Consider the following 12,472-nt stretch of genomic DNA (forward strand, 5'->3'; position numbering starts at 1 on the left):
GAGGCCAAGGCAGGTAGATCACCTGAGGTTAGGAGTTTGAGACCAGCCTGACCAACATGGTGAAACCTCACCTCTACTAAAAAAATATACAAAATTGGCCGGGCGCGGTGGCTCAAGCCTGTAATCCCAGCACTTTGGGAGGCCGAGATGGGCGGATCACGAGGTCAGGAGATCGAGACCATCCTGGCGAACATGGTGAAACCCCGTCTCTACTAAAAATACAACAAATTAGCCGGGCGCACTGGCGGGCGCCTGTAGTCCCAGCTACTCAGGAGGCTGAGGCAGGAGAATGGCGTGAACCCGGGAGGCAGAGCTTGCAGTGAGCTGAGATCCGGCCACTGCACTCCAGCCTGGGTGACAGAGCGAGACTCCGTCTCAAAAAAAAAAAAAAACAAAAAAAACAAAATTAGCCAGGCATAGTGGCACATGCTGGCAAGCCCAGCTACTCGGGAGGCTGAGGTAGGAGAATCACTTGAACCTGGGAGGCGGAGGTTGCAGTGAGCCGAGATCGCACCATTTGCACTCCAGCCTGGGCAACAAGAGCAAAACTCTGTCTCAAAAAAAATAATAATTAAAAAAAAAAAGAGTTCATAGCCATCAAAAACCATTACGTATGGTTCTTCTTATAGCTACTTAACAATGTTTTAAGTAAGATATAAGGCCCATGTAAACACATCCTCCAATTTCATACATCTTTATTCCGCTCTATAGACTGAGCCTAACAATTAATAAGTTAGTGATCTTTAATTGAAAAAAATCACTGGCTGGGCACAATGGCTCACGCCTGGAATCCCAGCACTTTGGGAGGCCAAGGTGGGTGGATCATGAGGTCAGGAGTTCGAGACCAGCCTGATGAACACGGTGAAACCCCGTCTCTATTAAAAATACAAAAATTAGCCAGGAGTAGTAGCATGCACCTGTAATTCCAGCTATTCTAGAGGCTGAGGCAGGAGAATCGCTTGAACCCAGGAGGCGGAAGTTGCAGTGAGCCCAGATTGCGCTACTGCACTCCAGCCTGGGCGACACAGCAAGACCCCGTTTCGAAAAAGAAAAAAGTCTTTAGTTCTCAAGTTCAAGAAGTTGTGCTAACTAACCCCCGTTATTCTCTTGAACAACATAATTTTAGGGTAAATAACTCATGAAGTCACTTACCAGATCTTAATCCAATTTAATCAAATGAGCTCTAAATTCACTTTAAACTTAACAAAAACCACCCATTTGAAGTTAAACAGACTTCTCTCTAAATACTATTACTACTTTACTGGTAAAAGGTCCTTCCTGACCAAAAGGACTCCCTTCTCATTCCAAGGACACACCCATCATCAGAACATTATGTCAAATCTAATCAGTCAATGGTTTAATTACAACTAGAATGTCTGAGCAATGATGTGCACAAAGTCCTAGGTACAAATGGAGAAGTCTTGGGAAGACTCCATTTAATGTCTTATTCTCATTCTTAATCAATCAGAAAAAAACGACAGTGAGTCATTTGGATACAAAATCCTTTGTCGTTTTTGAATCCGGCGCTTAAAGTTGTTGTCTATCTTAAATACATCAGAGTTGCTCAGTGAAATTACTGAAGACTGTTGCTGCCTCTATGTAAGGGAATACAGTGAGAATTCAAAAACCAGAAACAATCAGAAATCACTATATCCCAACAAAAATAAGATTGTCTCTCATTTGCAAAACTAAACTACCATGAAAGAACTGAGTTTAAAGGCCACTTAATTGCCTGGTAAAAAACTGAAACTCAACAAGTTGCCAAGAAAATAAAGTTGAATTCAGTTTGTGGATCAGTCCCATGATTCTTCACTCCAACAAAAGACGGGAATTTCACTCAGCATTTCAGGTACAATCCATGTGTAGCACTTACCTGCAGCTTGTCCAGTCTTTGCCAGGAGAGATCCCAGTTCCAGGATGCTCTGCTCTTTGACTTGCACTGCCTCCTCATCGTTTTCCTGAATGTCACGCTTCACTGGGAGAGGAAAACGCAAACCCTTTTAAAATTCTGACCAAAAAATGAAGACTGAGGGAAATTTCACCCTCATAAGATCCATTACAAATTCAAACATATTTACCAAAAGACAAATTCTAGAGTTAAAAAAAAAAAACCTCTAAGTCAGAAAAAAAAAGATAATATATATGTAGAATATGCTCCATGTAAATCATAAAAAAAAGGATTCTTCTCTTTGATTTTAAATGTGCCTTTTCATTCTACCCACCAGAATTTTGCTTACCTACATACACTAAGTTTCTGTTGTGGTCACTTGGTTAAAGCAAAATTAAAACAAAACAAATCATTCATACTTATGGTGCCAAGATCTATGCCAGTCACCATGTTATGTGAAGATATTAAACATGCCTGTGCATTTATGCCAAAAACCAAAATCAATTGACCAAGTTATTGGTGTCTGTAAGTCAAAAGCCTTTCAATAAACTTTATGTCTGTGCAAAGCCTCAGCTGATGGGCGTGTTAGGGATAAGCAGCTCTATAAAGCCATTCAAGAGAAGCAACCCTATCAAAGCCCCAGTGGGATCCTGCACAGTTACACTTAGGAGAGACTGCTGCTTTGTAATGCATTGAGGTCTGTTAAAATAACTTTGTGCTATCTGTCCTATGTTCAACAGCTAATAACTATTTTAACATGCAAGCATGGAATAGCCTCTCCAAGTTTGTAGGGATCATCACTAGTTACCACTACTCTTACAAAGAAAGCATCATGACTTGACAAAAACCAAGATTTTGATACTCCATGATGGAGTCCAGAAAAAGTAAGGCCGTCAACCATGATGACTCAAGCTTGTTCTAACAGTGAAGCTTTCAGGGAACTCTCCCCTAGAATAGTGGGCCAACAGGAAATACTCTAATTGTAATGTTTAACATAATTTCTACTTTATGAAAGACAAAATATTAGGCACTGGGCACAGACAATTAAAATTCATGCTCCTCACATTAGTTCTAAATAATAATGTGTACTCAGAATAAAATACCCATGTAACGGTGAATGAGATGACTCTGGTTCCGTAGAAGTAACTGACCTAAGTCAAGATCAGAACTTTTCAAATGAAACACCTTTTACCAATATCGTTCAAAGATACATCTTGACGCCCACCTCCTCTCCTTCTCTAGTATCCCCAATGATAAAGTATCAAGATCTTGTCATTGTCCTTTCTCCGTGCAGGTCTGGAATACCAAAATTCAACACACTAAGTCAAATGCCAACATCTTGCAAGTCCCACATACAGGTGCATTCTCATACTACTTGTTGAGCTAATTCAAACCTTCCCAAGCTACACTAAAAAGATCCCATTACACGTGCAGTGAAGAGCTGGTCCAAGCCCTAACTGAATCCTTTATGAGTGAACATTTAAGTCTTCCTCTGTTATTATAAATTTCTGTTCACACTTGAATCCCAACAGAAAGCTGCCGGAAGCGACTGGCTGGGGTTATCATTTCAGTTTTCCTGTTGTGTGCAGGTTAAGACCATCATATTACAGTGCTAAGAAAATTTTAATTTTTCCGGCAACATGCAGCCTACCCGTTCCAAAGAATTCCCTGAACTCTGCGGCTGACAACTAACTCCCTTAACTCACTTCCAATCCCTACAGGGAGTCTGGAAAGATTAGTCACCTTTTCTAGCCGGGCGGTCCCGCTCCAACACCTCACTCTTACACCCTACACAGGGCAGATGAGCGTCTCGGCCACCTCCACAAACCAAATGCCAATCTGAGGTGTGTGTCACCCCTGAATTTCCCACATTCTGAAAGAGACCCTTCTTTTAGTGGAGCTTTCCGCCGTGGGGCTGGGGAGTAGCAGCTCCCAGCGTCCCGTGGAAGGAAACTCCCAGAGAAGAGCAAGCGCTCGCGCTCCCACTCGGAGCAGACTGTGCTGATTACAACGGCGGGAAATGCCTGTCCTGAGCTGGTTTCGCCAAGGCCTTTCAACTAGAGACTCTAGGACCAGTCCGTGACAAGCACGCCGGCCCGCACTGCTCCGGGTCCCAGACCAGCTCGTGCGGGCCAGAGCCGGGGACACAGCTAAGGAGGGGTGGGGGCCCGGCTCGGCCCACTCTCCCACCCTACGCTGAGCCCCCCGTGAGTCAGCAGCCGGCGAGGGGACCTGGGGATTGCCTCAAGCCCTCCCACAACAGTGAGACCCGGGGGGCTCTGGGGAGCTCCGAGCGGCCTGAGCCCCCGGCCCGGCCCCCCTCACACACACAGTGAGTCAGCAGCACCAGAGCCGGCTACCCCGGCCCCTCTCCGCTGCCGCCGACCGACATAAGCCGAGCTGGGCCGGCGGGGCCGGGGAGGCGGCGCGGCGACCTTTACCGATGGAGTGGAGGATGTCGATGGAGGCCTCCCGGTCGGTGCTGAGTAGAGACTGGGCTCTCTGGAACTCCACCACTGCCGCCGCCGCCATCTTACCGCTCTCACACCGTCCCCGGCCGCGGCCGCCGACGCCGGAAACACACACCCGGAAAGCCCGCCCTCGAGTCCCTCCGCCTGTAGCTCCCGCGGCTCCGTTCCCAGAGCACTCCGGGAGTTGTAGTCTCTCGGAGGGCCTCGCCCGTGGGCTGCAAGCTCCCCAGCGCCGCCTAGCGGGCGGGCGGCGAGGAAAAGAGGTGGTGCCCCGCAGTGGGAGCTCAAGATCGGTCCCCGCCCACCCCAAAAGAGGCTTCTTGATTCCGACCCCGCTCGCGCGCCACTGAGAGGGATTCTTGAGTACCGGGCTAGGTCTTCAGTCAAAGCTGCGTGGCTTTCTTTGCGGCTTCCACGATTTAACCATTCATTCAGGATTCAGGACTGTAAGTGACCTTATAAAGTGCTCGCTATGTGGCAGACAAAGAATAGCACCATTCGAATGCGTTCCAGTGTCTGACGCCTGTACGCCGCATACACGCTTTCCAGGCTTGACTTCCGCAGAACGCTAGCCGGCAGGAGGGCAAACCCGCCAGAACCGGAGAAAACTGTCCTTCTCACGCGCCCACTTAACCTTGGGACAGTGCTGGACGTGATGAAATGAAACATCACCTTTGCTCCATTCACGCCACAAACACCTCTTGGGAATCCACAGAAGCCTCACCCAGCTCCCCAGCTCAAAAAAAAACGAAGAAAGAAAAAGAGAAATTGAATTATTCTTCCCAATATCTTCAGTCCCTTCAACTAAAGTCACAGATATCAGTGAAGACGTCGTGTGGACGGAAAAATGACATTCTATGAGACCACTTAGGGTTAAACTTAAGAAAGGTGCTAAAAGCGTACGAAGACAATTCGGTATAAGGAAGACCTTTCTCTAGGTGATGACGATCCAAAAATGGAATGTGCTGTCCCATAAAAGGACGCATAAAGGGGACTAACATTGCACACACTCTTCTGTAAGTGGATTAGGCCCTTTATATGCCTCTATCTCCTTTTATTCTCCCAACGATGTTCTGTAAAGAAGATATTTACTCCCCTTTAGTATGTGAGGAAACAGGGGGTTTGAGTTATTTCGTGAAGCTCAAATCGTGATTGGGAGAGCTGAGAGCTGCCGGTTAAGGAATGCCTTCCTAATTCCTGGGTGTGTTCATGTGAAAAGTAGATGACATCTCATCAGGTTGTTGTAAATACTATTCATGACTTTGATGGAGAGTTGGATTAAGTGGCTTCTAGCAGGACGCGGTGGCTCACACCTGTAATCCCAGCACTTTGGGAGGGCGAGGTGAGCAGATTGCTTGAGCCCAGGAGTTCAAGACCAGCCTGGGCAACATAGAGAAACCCCCGCCTCTACTAAAAATACAAAAATTAGCCAGGCGTGGTGGTGCACGCCTGTAGTCTCAGCTACTTGGGAGGCTGAGGTGGGAGGCTTTAGAAGAAATCATAGGAGAGGATAGATTGCTGGCCTCACTACAAAGAGGGGGAACCATAAAACAGCAAACCCCAACATTTTTGGCACCAGGGACCAGTTTGGTGGAAGACAGTTTTTCCACAGATGTGAGGAGGGGGGATGGTTTCGGGATGAAACTGTTCCACCTCAGATCATCAGGCATTAGATTCTCATAAGAAGCAGGCAACCTAAATCCCTGGTATGCTCAGTTCACAATAGGGTTTGCCTCCTATGAGAATCTAATGTTGCAGCTGATCTGACAGGGGGCAAAGCTCAGGCGGTAATGCTGGCTCCACAGCCACTCACCTCTTGCTGGGTGGCCTGGTTCCTAACATGCCACTGACCAATAATGGTCCTTGGCCCAGGGTTGGGGCCCCCACTGTAAAAGACTAGGAGTGTCTGCCAGATCTTTCTCCCAAGCTAGTGAGTCTTGCTGACTGTGGAAACTTATGAGCCCATCCCTGTATGATCATCATGGTGAAAGTTTTTAGATGAACTAGACATGTCTCTTGAGGAATTTGGCATGTGTGCACATTCATGAAGATGGTTACCCACTTCTAGCCTGCAGAATTATGAATTAGGGAAGCTGGCTGGCACACTCTACAATAGGACCAGGAGAAAAGGCAACAATAGGGTAGCTTCCACTCCTGTGTTTGACATGGTAAGGTTCTTATGAGCCAAGAGGATGCTGAAAAGGTAGACCATTTTGGCTCACTGCAAGCTCCGCCTCCCGGGTTTACGCCATTCTCCTGCCTCAGCCTCCTGAGTAGCTGGGACTACAGGCGCCCGCCACCACGTCCAGCTCATTTTTTGTATTTTTAGTAGAGATGAGGTTTCACCTTGTTTGCCAGGATGGTCTCGATCTCCTGACCTCGTGATCCGCCCGTCTCGGCCTCCCAAAGTGCTGGGATTACAGGCATGAGCCACTGTGCCTGGCCCAGCTGATTTTTTTTTAAGAGACAAGGTCTTGCTATGTTGCCCACGCTGGTCTCAAACTCCCGGCCTCAAGGGATTCCCCCTACCTTGACCTCCCAAACTGCTGGGATGACAGGCATGAGCCACTATGCCCAGCCTATTTCACTTGTTTGAATCTCATCTCCCTTCAAAAGATTGCAGGACTACATGCTATAGAAAATGAGCACAGAATTTGAAGTCAGACAAACATGGAGCTCAATCTTCACTCTGCTACCAACTAACAGTCAAATTACTTAAATTATCTGATACAAAGTTTGATCATCAGTAAAACTATTTTAAAAATCAGTTTTATTTAATGGTTGTACAATAATTTGACTGTATTTAATGCCACAGAACTTTTTTTTTTTTTTTGAGATGAAGTCTCACATTGTCACCTGGGCTGGAGTGCAGTGGTGTGATCTTGGCTCAATGTAACCTCTGCTTCCTGGGTTCAAGCGATTCTCCTGCCTCAGCCTCCTGAGTAGCTGGGACTACAGGCACCCGCCAAAACAATCTGCTAATGTTTGTATTTTTAGTAGAGAGAGGGTTTCATCATGTTGGCCAGGCTGGTCACGAACTCCCGACCTCAAGTGATCTGCCTACCTTGGCCTCCCAAAGTGCTGGGATTACATGAGTGAGCCACTGCACCAGGTCAGAACTGTATAATTTTAAATGGTTAAAATGATAAATTTGATGTTATTCGTATTTCACCACAATTTTAAATTTTTACTTCACAGATTTGTTGAAATTTATTTTTTTATTTTTATTTTTTTTTATTTATTTTTTTTTTAGACGGAATCTGGCTCTGTCACCCGGGCTGGAGTGCAGTGGCCGGATCTCAGCTCACTGCAAGCTCCGCCTCCCGGGTTCACGCCATTCTCCTGCCTCAGCCTCCCGAGTAGCTGTGACTACAGGCGCCCGCCACCTCGCCCGGCTACTTTTTTTTTTTTTGTATTTTTTTAGTAGAGACGGGATTTCACTGTGTTAGGCAGGATGGTCTCGATCTCCTGAGCTCGTGATCCGCCTGTCTCGGCTTCCCAAAGTGCTGGGATTACAGGCTTGAGCCACCGCACCCGGCCAAAATTTATTTTTTTTAAGAGACAGGGTCTTGCTATGTTGCCAAGGCAAGATTCAAACTCCTGGATTCAAGCCATGCTCCTGTCTTAGTCTCCCAACTAGCTGGAACTACAGGTACACACCACTCTGCCCAGCCCAGCTTTGAAGTTTAAATTTTTAAAGATACTAGAACACTTCAGTGCTATGACTGACACATATATAAGTATTCAATCAGTGGCAGTTATTAAAATTGCAATTAAGTTACTGATTAAATTAGCTGGGATTAGCACCTACTACTCTCCTTCCTCAGGGAGCCCAGTTGGAGGGCTAAATGAATCTTTAATAGGTAATTTTCATAGTAATAGAGTGGTGATCAATTGTCAGTTCTATTCCCACCACCCTCCTTTTTTTTTTTTTTGAGATGGAGTTTCGCTCTTGTTGACTGGGCTGGAGTGCAATGGCATGATCTCAGCTCACGGCAAACTCCGCCTCCCAGGTTCAAGCAATTCTCCTGCTTCAGCCTCCTGAGTAGCTGGGATCACAGGCACCCGCCACCACACCCAGCTGATGTTGTATTTTTCGTAGAGACAGGGTTACTCCATGTTGTCCGGCTGGTCTTAAACTCCCGACCTCAGGTGATCCACCCGCCTCGGCCTCCCAAAGTGCTGTGATTACAGGCGTGAGCCACTGCACCCGGCCCAATAGGTAATTTTCATAGTAATAGAGTGGTGATCAATTGTCAGTTCTAGTTCCCATCTCAAGCTTCCTCACCCTCAGTCTTGTCTCCCTCCCCTCCCTGTCATGCTTCTTTCTGTCCTCATGCCACCCCCAAACACACTACACAGCCCTAATCTTCCCTATGCTACTGTATATTCCACAACAATTTCTTTTTTCTATGTAGCTCTTAATTGTTCACTGGTCTTTCTAAACATTTTGTATCCCAAAGTTGAGCAAATTGAGGAATACTATGATGTACTATCCTGCCAATACAAGCATGTATGCTCCTCCATCTCCTCTCTCTCCTATCCTATTGTTACTGGAAAAAGGAGTCTTGATCCAGAACCAAGAGAAGGTTCTTGGCTCTCCCACCGGGAAGAATTCAAGGAGAATCAGAGTGCAGTGAGAAGAGATAGTTTATTGAAAGCTACTTCATTATAGAATAGAGTGTCCTCAGAAGGCAAGTGGAGGAACGCACAGTCTTTAAGTTTTTCTTCTATGGGGATCTTGTGTATACAAAGACTAAACTAAGCTGTGCTATATGCGGATGGGCAGACAGCATGACCAAATTTATTATGGTATTGATTTAAAGAAACCTATCCTTGACATTCTACGGTGTGAGTACATCAAAGCATAACTATCTTGAAAAAAAGCACAATTATCTTGAAAGCAAATCTTGTGATGGGTATTGGGACATCTGGGCTTTTCTGTTTTTGTAGAAGCCTGTCCTTGCAGGTAATCTTTAGGTTGTTTCCTTAACTATAAACATCTTATGACCATGGGTTGTGACTAGCAAGGAATGTGTCTTGCTAGTTGTTGGTTTTTTTTGTTTTTTTTTTCCAGAGTGTCACTCTTGTTGCCCAGGCTGGAGTGCAATGGCATGATCTCGGCTCACTGCAACCTCCACCTTCTGGGTTCAAGCAATTTTCCTGCCTCAGCCTCCCAAGTAGCTGGGATTACAGGCATATGCCACCACACCTGGCTAATTTTTTTTTTTTTTTTGAAATGGAGTTTCGCTCCTGTCACCCAGGCTGGAGTGCAGTGGTGCAATCTTGGCTCACTGCAACCTCCACCTCCAAGGTTCAAGTGATTCTCCTGCCTCAGCCTCCCAAGTAGCTGGGATTAAAGGTGCCCACCACCACACCCGGCCTAATTTTTGTATTTTTAGTAAAGATGGAGTTTGGGCATGTTGACCAGGCTGGTCTCAAAGTCCTGACCTCGGGTGATCTGCCCAGCTCAGCCTCCCAACATGCTGGGATTACAGGCGTGAGCCACCATGCCTGGTGTATCTTGCTGGTTTTAAGATGGAGCTGACTGGCCAGGCGAGATGGCTCACACCTGTAATCCCAGCACTTTGGGAGGCCGAGGCAGGCGGATCACCTGAGGTCAGCAGTTCGAGACCAACCTAGCCAACATGGCAAAACCCCATCTCTACTAAAAGTAGTGTGGGTGTGGTGGCAGGTGCCTGTAATCCCAGCTACCCAGGAGGCTGAGGCAGGAGAATCGCTTGAACCCGGGAGGTGGAGGTTGCAGTGAGCTGAGATTGTGCCACTGCACTACAGCCTGGGTAACAAGAGGGAAATTCCATCTCAAAAAAAAAAAAAAAAGATGGAGTTGATTTTAAAATGGCCTTATTCTGGCTCTCCTAGGCTTCTGCTTCCCTAACACGGTGACAAGGAGTTAAGGCTTGCAGTTCTACACTAGTGCTGACTCGATAACTACACATTCATTGCTATCCGAGCTCTGGAGAGCGGGAAAAATAGTAAAAAACAAGGAAAATATACATTATATGTTGATCTCTTTTGGGGAACCCTTCTCTCACACACTGCCACATCTCCCCAGACCTCCAGACACCTTATTGTATTTGAGTTGTATTACAGTTCTCTCTTAGTGAAAGTTTGTTAGTGATGACCTCGTCTTTGACTTTATTTTACTCTCACCCTTTATTGATAGTTCAAGTGGGTATAACATTCCTACATTGTCACTTTTCAGTCAACATTTTAAAGGAGACTGTCTTCAGTCTAGTTGAAGTTCCTTTGTAGGTAATCTATCTTTTCCCCTTAGTTAATTTTAACAAATTTTTTGTTTTCAGCTTTTATCAGCTTCACTACAAAATATTTACATCCTGATCAGGACGCACCAGCTTTCCTGAATCTCAGGATTCCTGCCTCCCAGTAATCCGGAAAATTATCTGTCATTATCTCTTCAAATATTGCCTCCTCTGTCTCCCTTTTCTCTTGGAAATCTTATTACGTGTAAGTTAGATCTGCATTGTCCAGTACAATAGTCACTAGCCGTATATGGCTGTTGAGCACTAGTTAGTTCAAACTGAGCTGCGTGTGGTATAAGTGCAAAATACACACTGGGTTTCAAAGACAGTAGGAAAAAAAGAATATAAAATATTTCTTAGGCCGGGCGCGGTGGCTCAAGCCTGTAATCCCAGCACTTTGGGAGGCCCGAGACGGGTGGATCACGAGGTCAGGAGATAGAGACCATCCTGGCTAACACGCTGAAACCCCGTCTCTACTAAAAAAATACAAAAAACTAGCCGGGTGAGATGGTGGGTGCCTGTAATCCCAGCTACTCGGGAGGCTGAGGCAGGAGAATGGCGTAAACCCAGGAGGCAGAGCTTGCAGTGAGCTGAGATCCGGCCACTGCACTCCAGCCTGGCGACAGAGCGAGACTCTGTCTCAAAAAAAAAAAAAAAAAATTTCTTCATGATTTTATATTACATGATGAAAAAATATTTTGGATTAATGTGTTTCTTTTTACTTTGTTAGGTTGGTACTAGAAAATTTTAAATTATGTATGTATGTATCTCATATTATATTTCTATTGGACTGTGTAAAACTATCTGCATCGCTTTTCCATTATCTTTTTTTTTTTTTTTTTTTTTTTTTGAGACGGAGTCTCGCTCTGTCACCCAGGCTGGAGTGCAGTGGCCGGATCTCAGCTCACTGCAAGCTCCGCCTCCCGGTTTACGCCATTCTCCTGCCTCAGCCTCCCGAGTAGCTGGGACTACAGGCGCCCGCCACCTCGCCCGGCTAGTTTTTTTGTATTTTTTTAGTAGAGACGGGGTTTCACCGGGTTAGCCAGGATGGTCTCGATCTCCTGACCTCGTGATCCACCCGTCTCGGCCTCCCAAGTGCTGGGATTACAGGCTTGAGCCACCGCGCCCGGCCTTTTTTTTTTTTTTTTTTTTTTTGAGGCGGAGTCTCACTCTGTCGCCCGGGCTGGAGTGCAGTGACCGGATCTCAGCTCACTGCAAGCTCCGCCTCCCGGATTTACGCCATGCTCCTGCCTCAGCCCCCCGAGTAGCTGGGACTACAGGCGCCTGCCACCTCGCCCGGCTAGTTTTTTTTTTTTTTTTGTATTTTTAGTAGAGACGAGGTTTCACCGTGTTAGCCAGGATGGTCTCGATTTCCTGACCTCGTGATCCGCCCGTCTCGGCCTCCCAAAGTCTGGGATTACAGGCTTGAGCCACCGCGCCCGGCCTCTTTTCCATATCTTTTATGTCTTCTCTCTCCTTGTCTCTCCATACTACAAGGAATTTTCTTAATTTCATTTGATAGTTTACTAGATTATATCATCAACTCGTTCTAATTTAATCCATCCGCTAAACTTGTTTTGTTTTCCAGACAGAGTCTCACTCTGTTGCCCAGGCTGGAGTGCAGTGGCGCAATCTTGGCTCACTGCAACCTCTGCCTCCCGGCTTCAAGCAATTCTCTGGCCTCAGTCTCCTGAGCAGTTGATACTACAGGCGCACGCCACCATGCCTATTTTGTTGTTGTTGTTGTTGTTGTTGTTGTTGAGGGTTTTTTTTTTTTTTGTATTTTTAGTAGAAACGGGGTTTCACCATGTTGGCCAGGCTGGTCTCAA

General features: G+C 46.2%; 1 protein-coding gene across 3 annotated transcripts in view; it reads right to left on the minus strand.

Moving 5' to 3' along the window:
- The window catches only part of PSMD11 (proteasome 26S subunit, non-ATPase 11), a 45,590-nt gene extending 40,742 nt beyond the window's left edge, over positions 1-4,848 (minus strand). For all 3 annotated transcript variants that reach the window (XM_033184230.1, XM_033184229.1, XM_033184231.1), the window contains exons 1-2: positions 4,330-4,848; positions 1,874-1,975 (exon numbers count right to left, since the gene is read on the minus strand). In XM_033184230.1, coding sequence (XP_033040121.1) covers positions 1,874-1,975; positions 4,330-4,420 — 193 coding nt within the window. In that variant the 5' untranslated portion in view covers positions 4,421-4,848. The remainder of the gene's footprint in view (positions 1-1,873; positions 1,976-4,329) is intronic.
- Positions 4,849-12,472: the final 7,624 nt, after the last annotated feature.

This window comes from Trachypithecus francoisi, unplaced genomic scaffold (assembly GCF_009764315.1).
Source record: "Trachypithecus francoisi isolate TF-2019V2 unplaced genomic scaffold, Tfra_2.0 Lachesis_group20, whole genome shotgun sequence".
NCBI lineage: Eukaryota > Metazoa > Chordata > Mammalia > Primates > Cercopithecidae > Trachypithecus > Trachypithecus francoisi.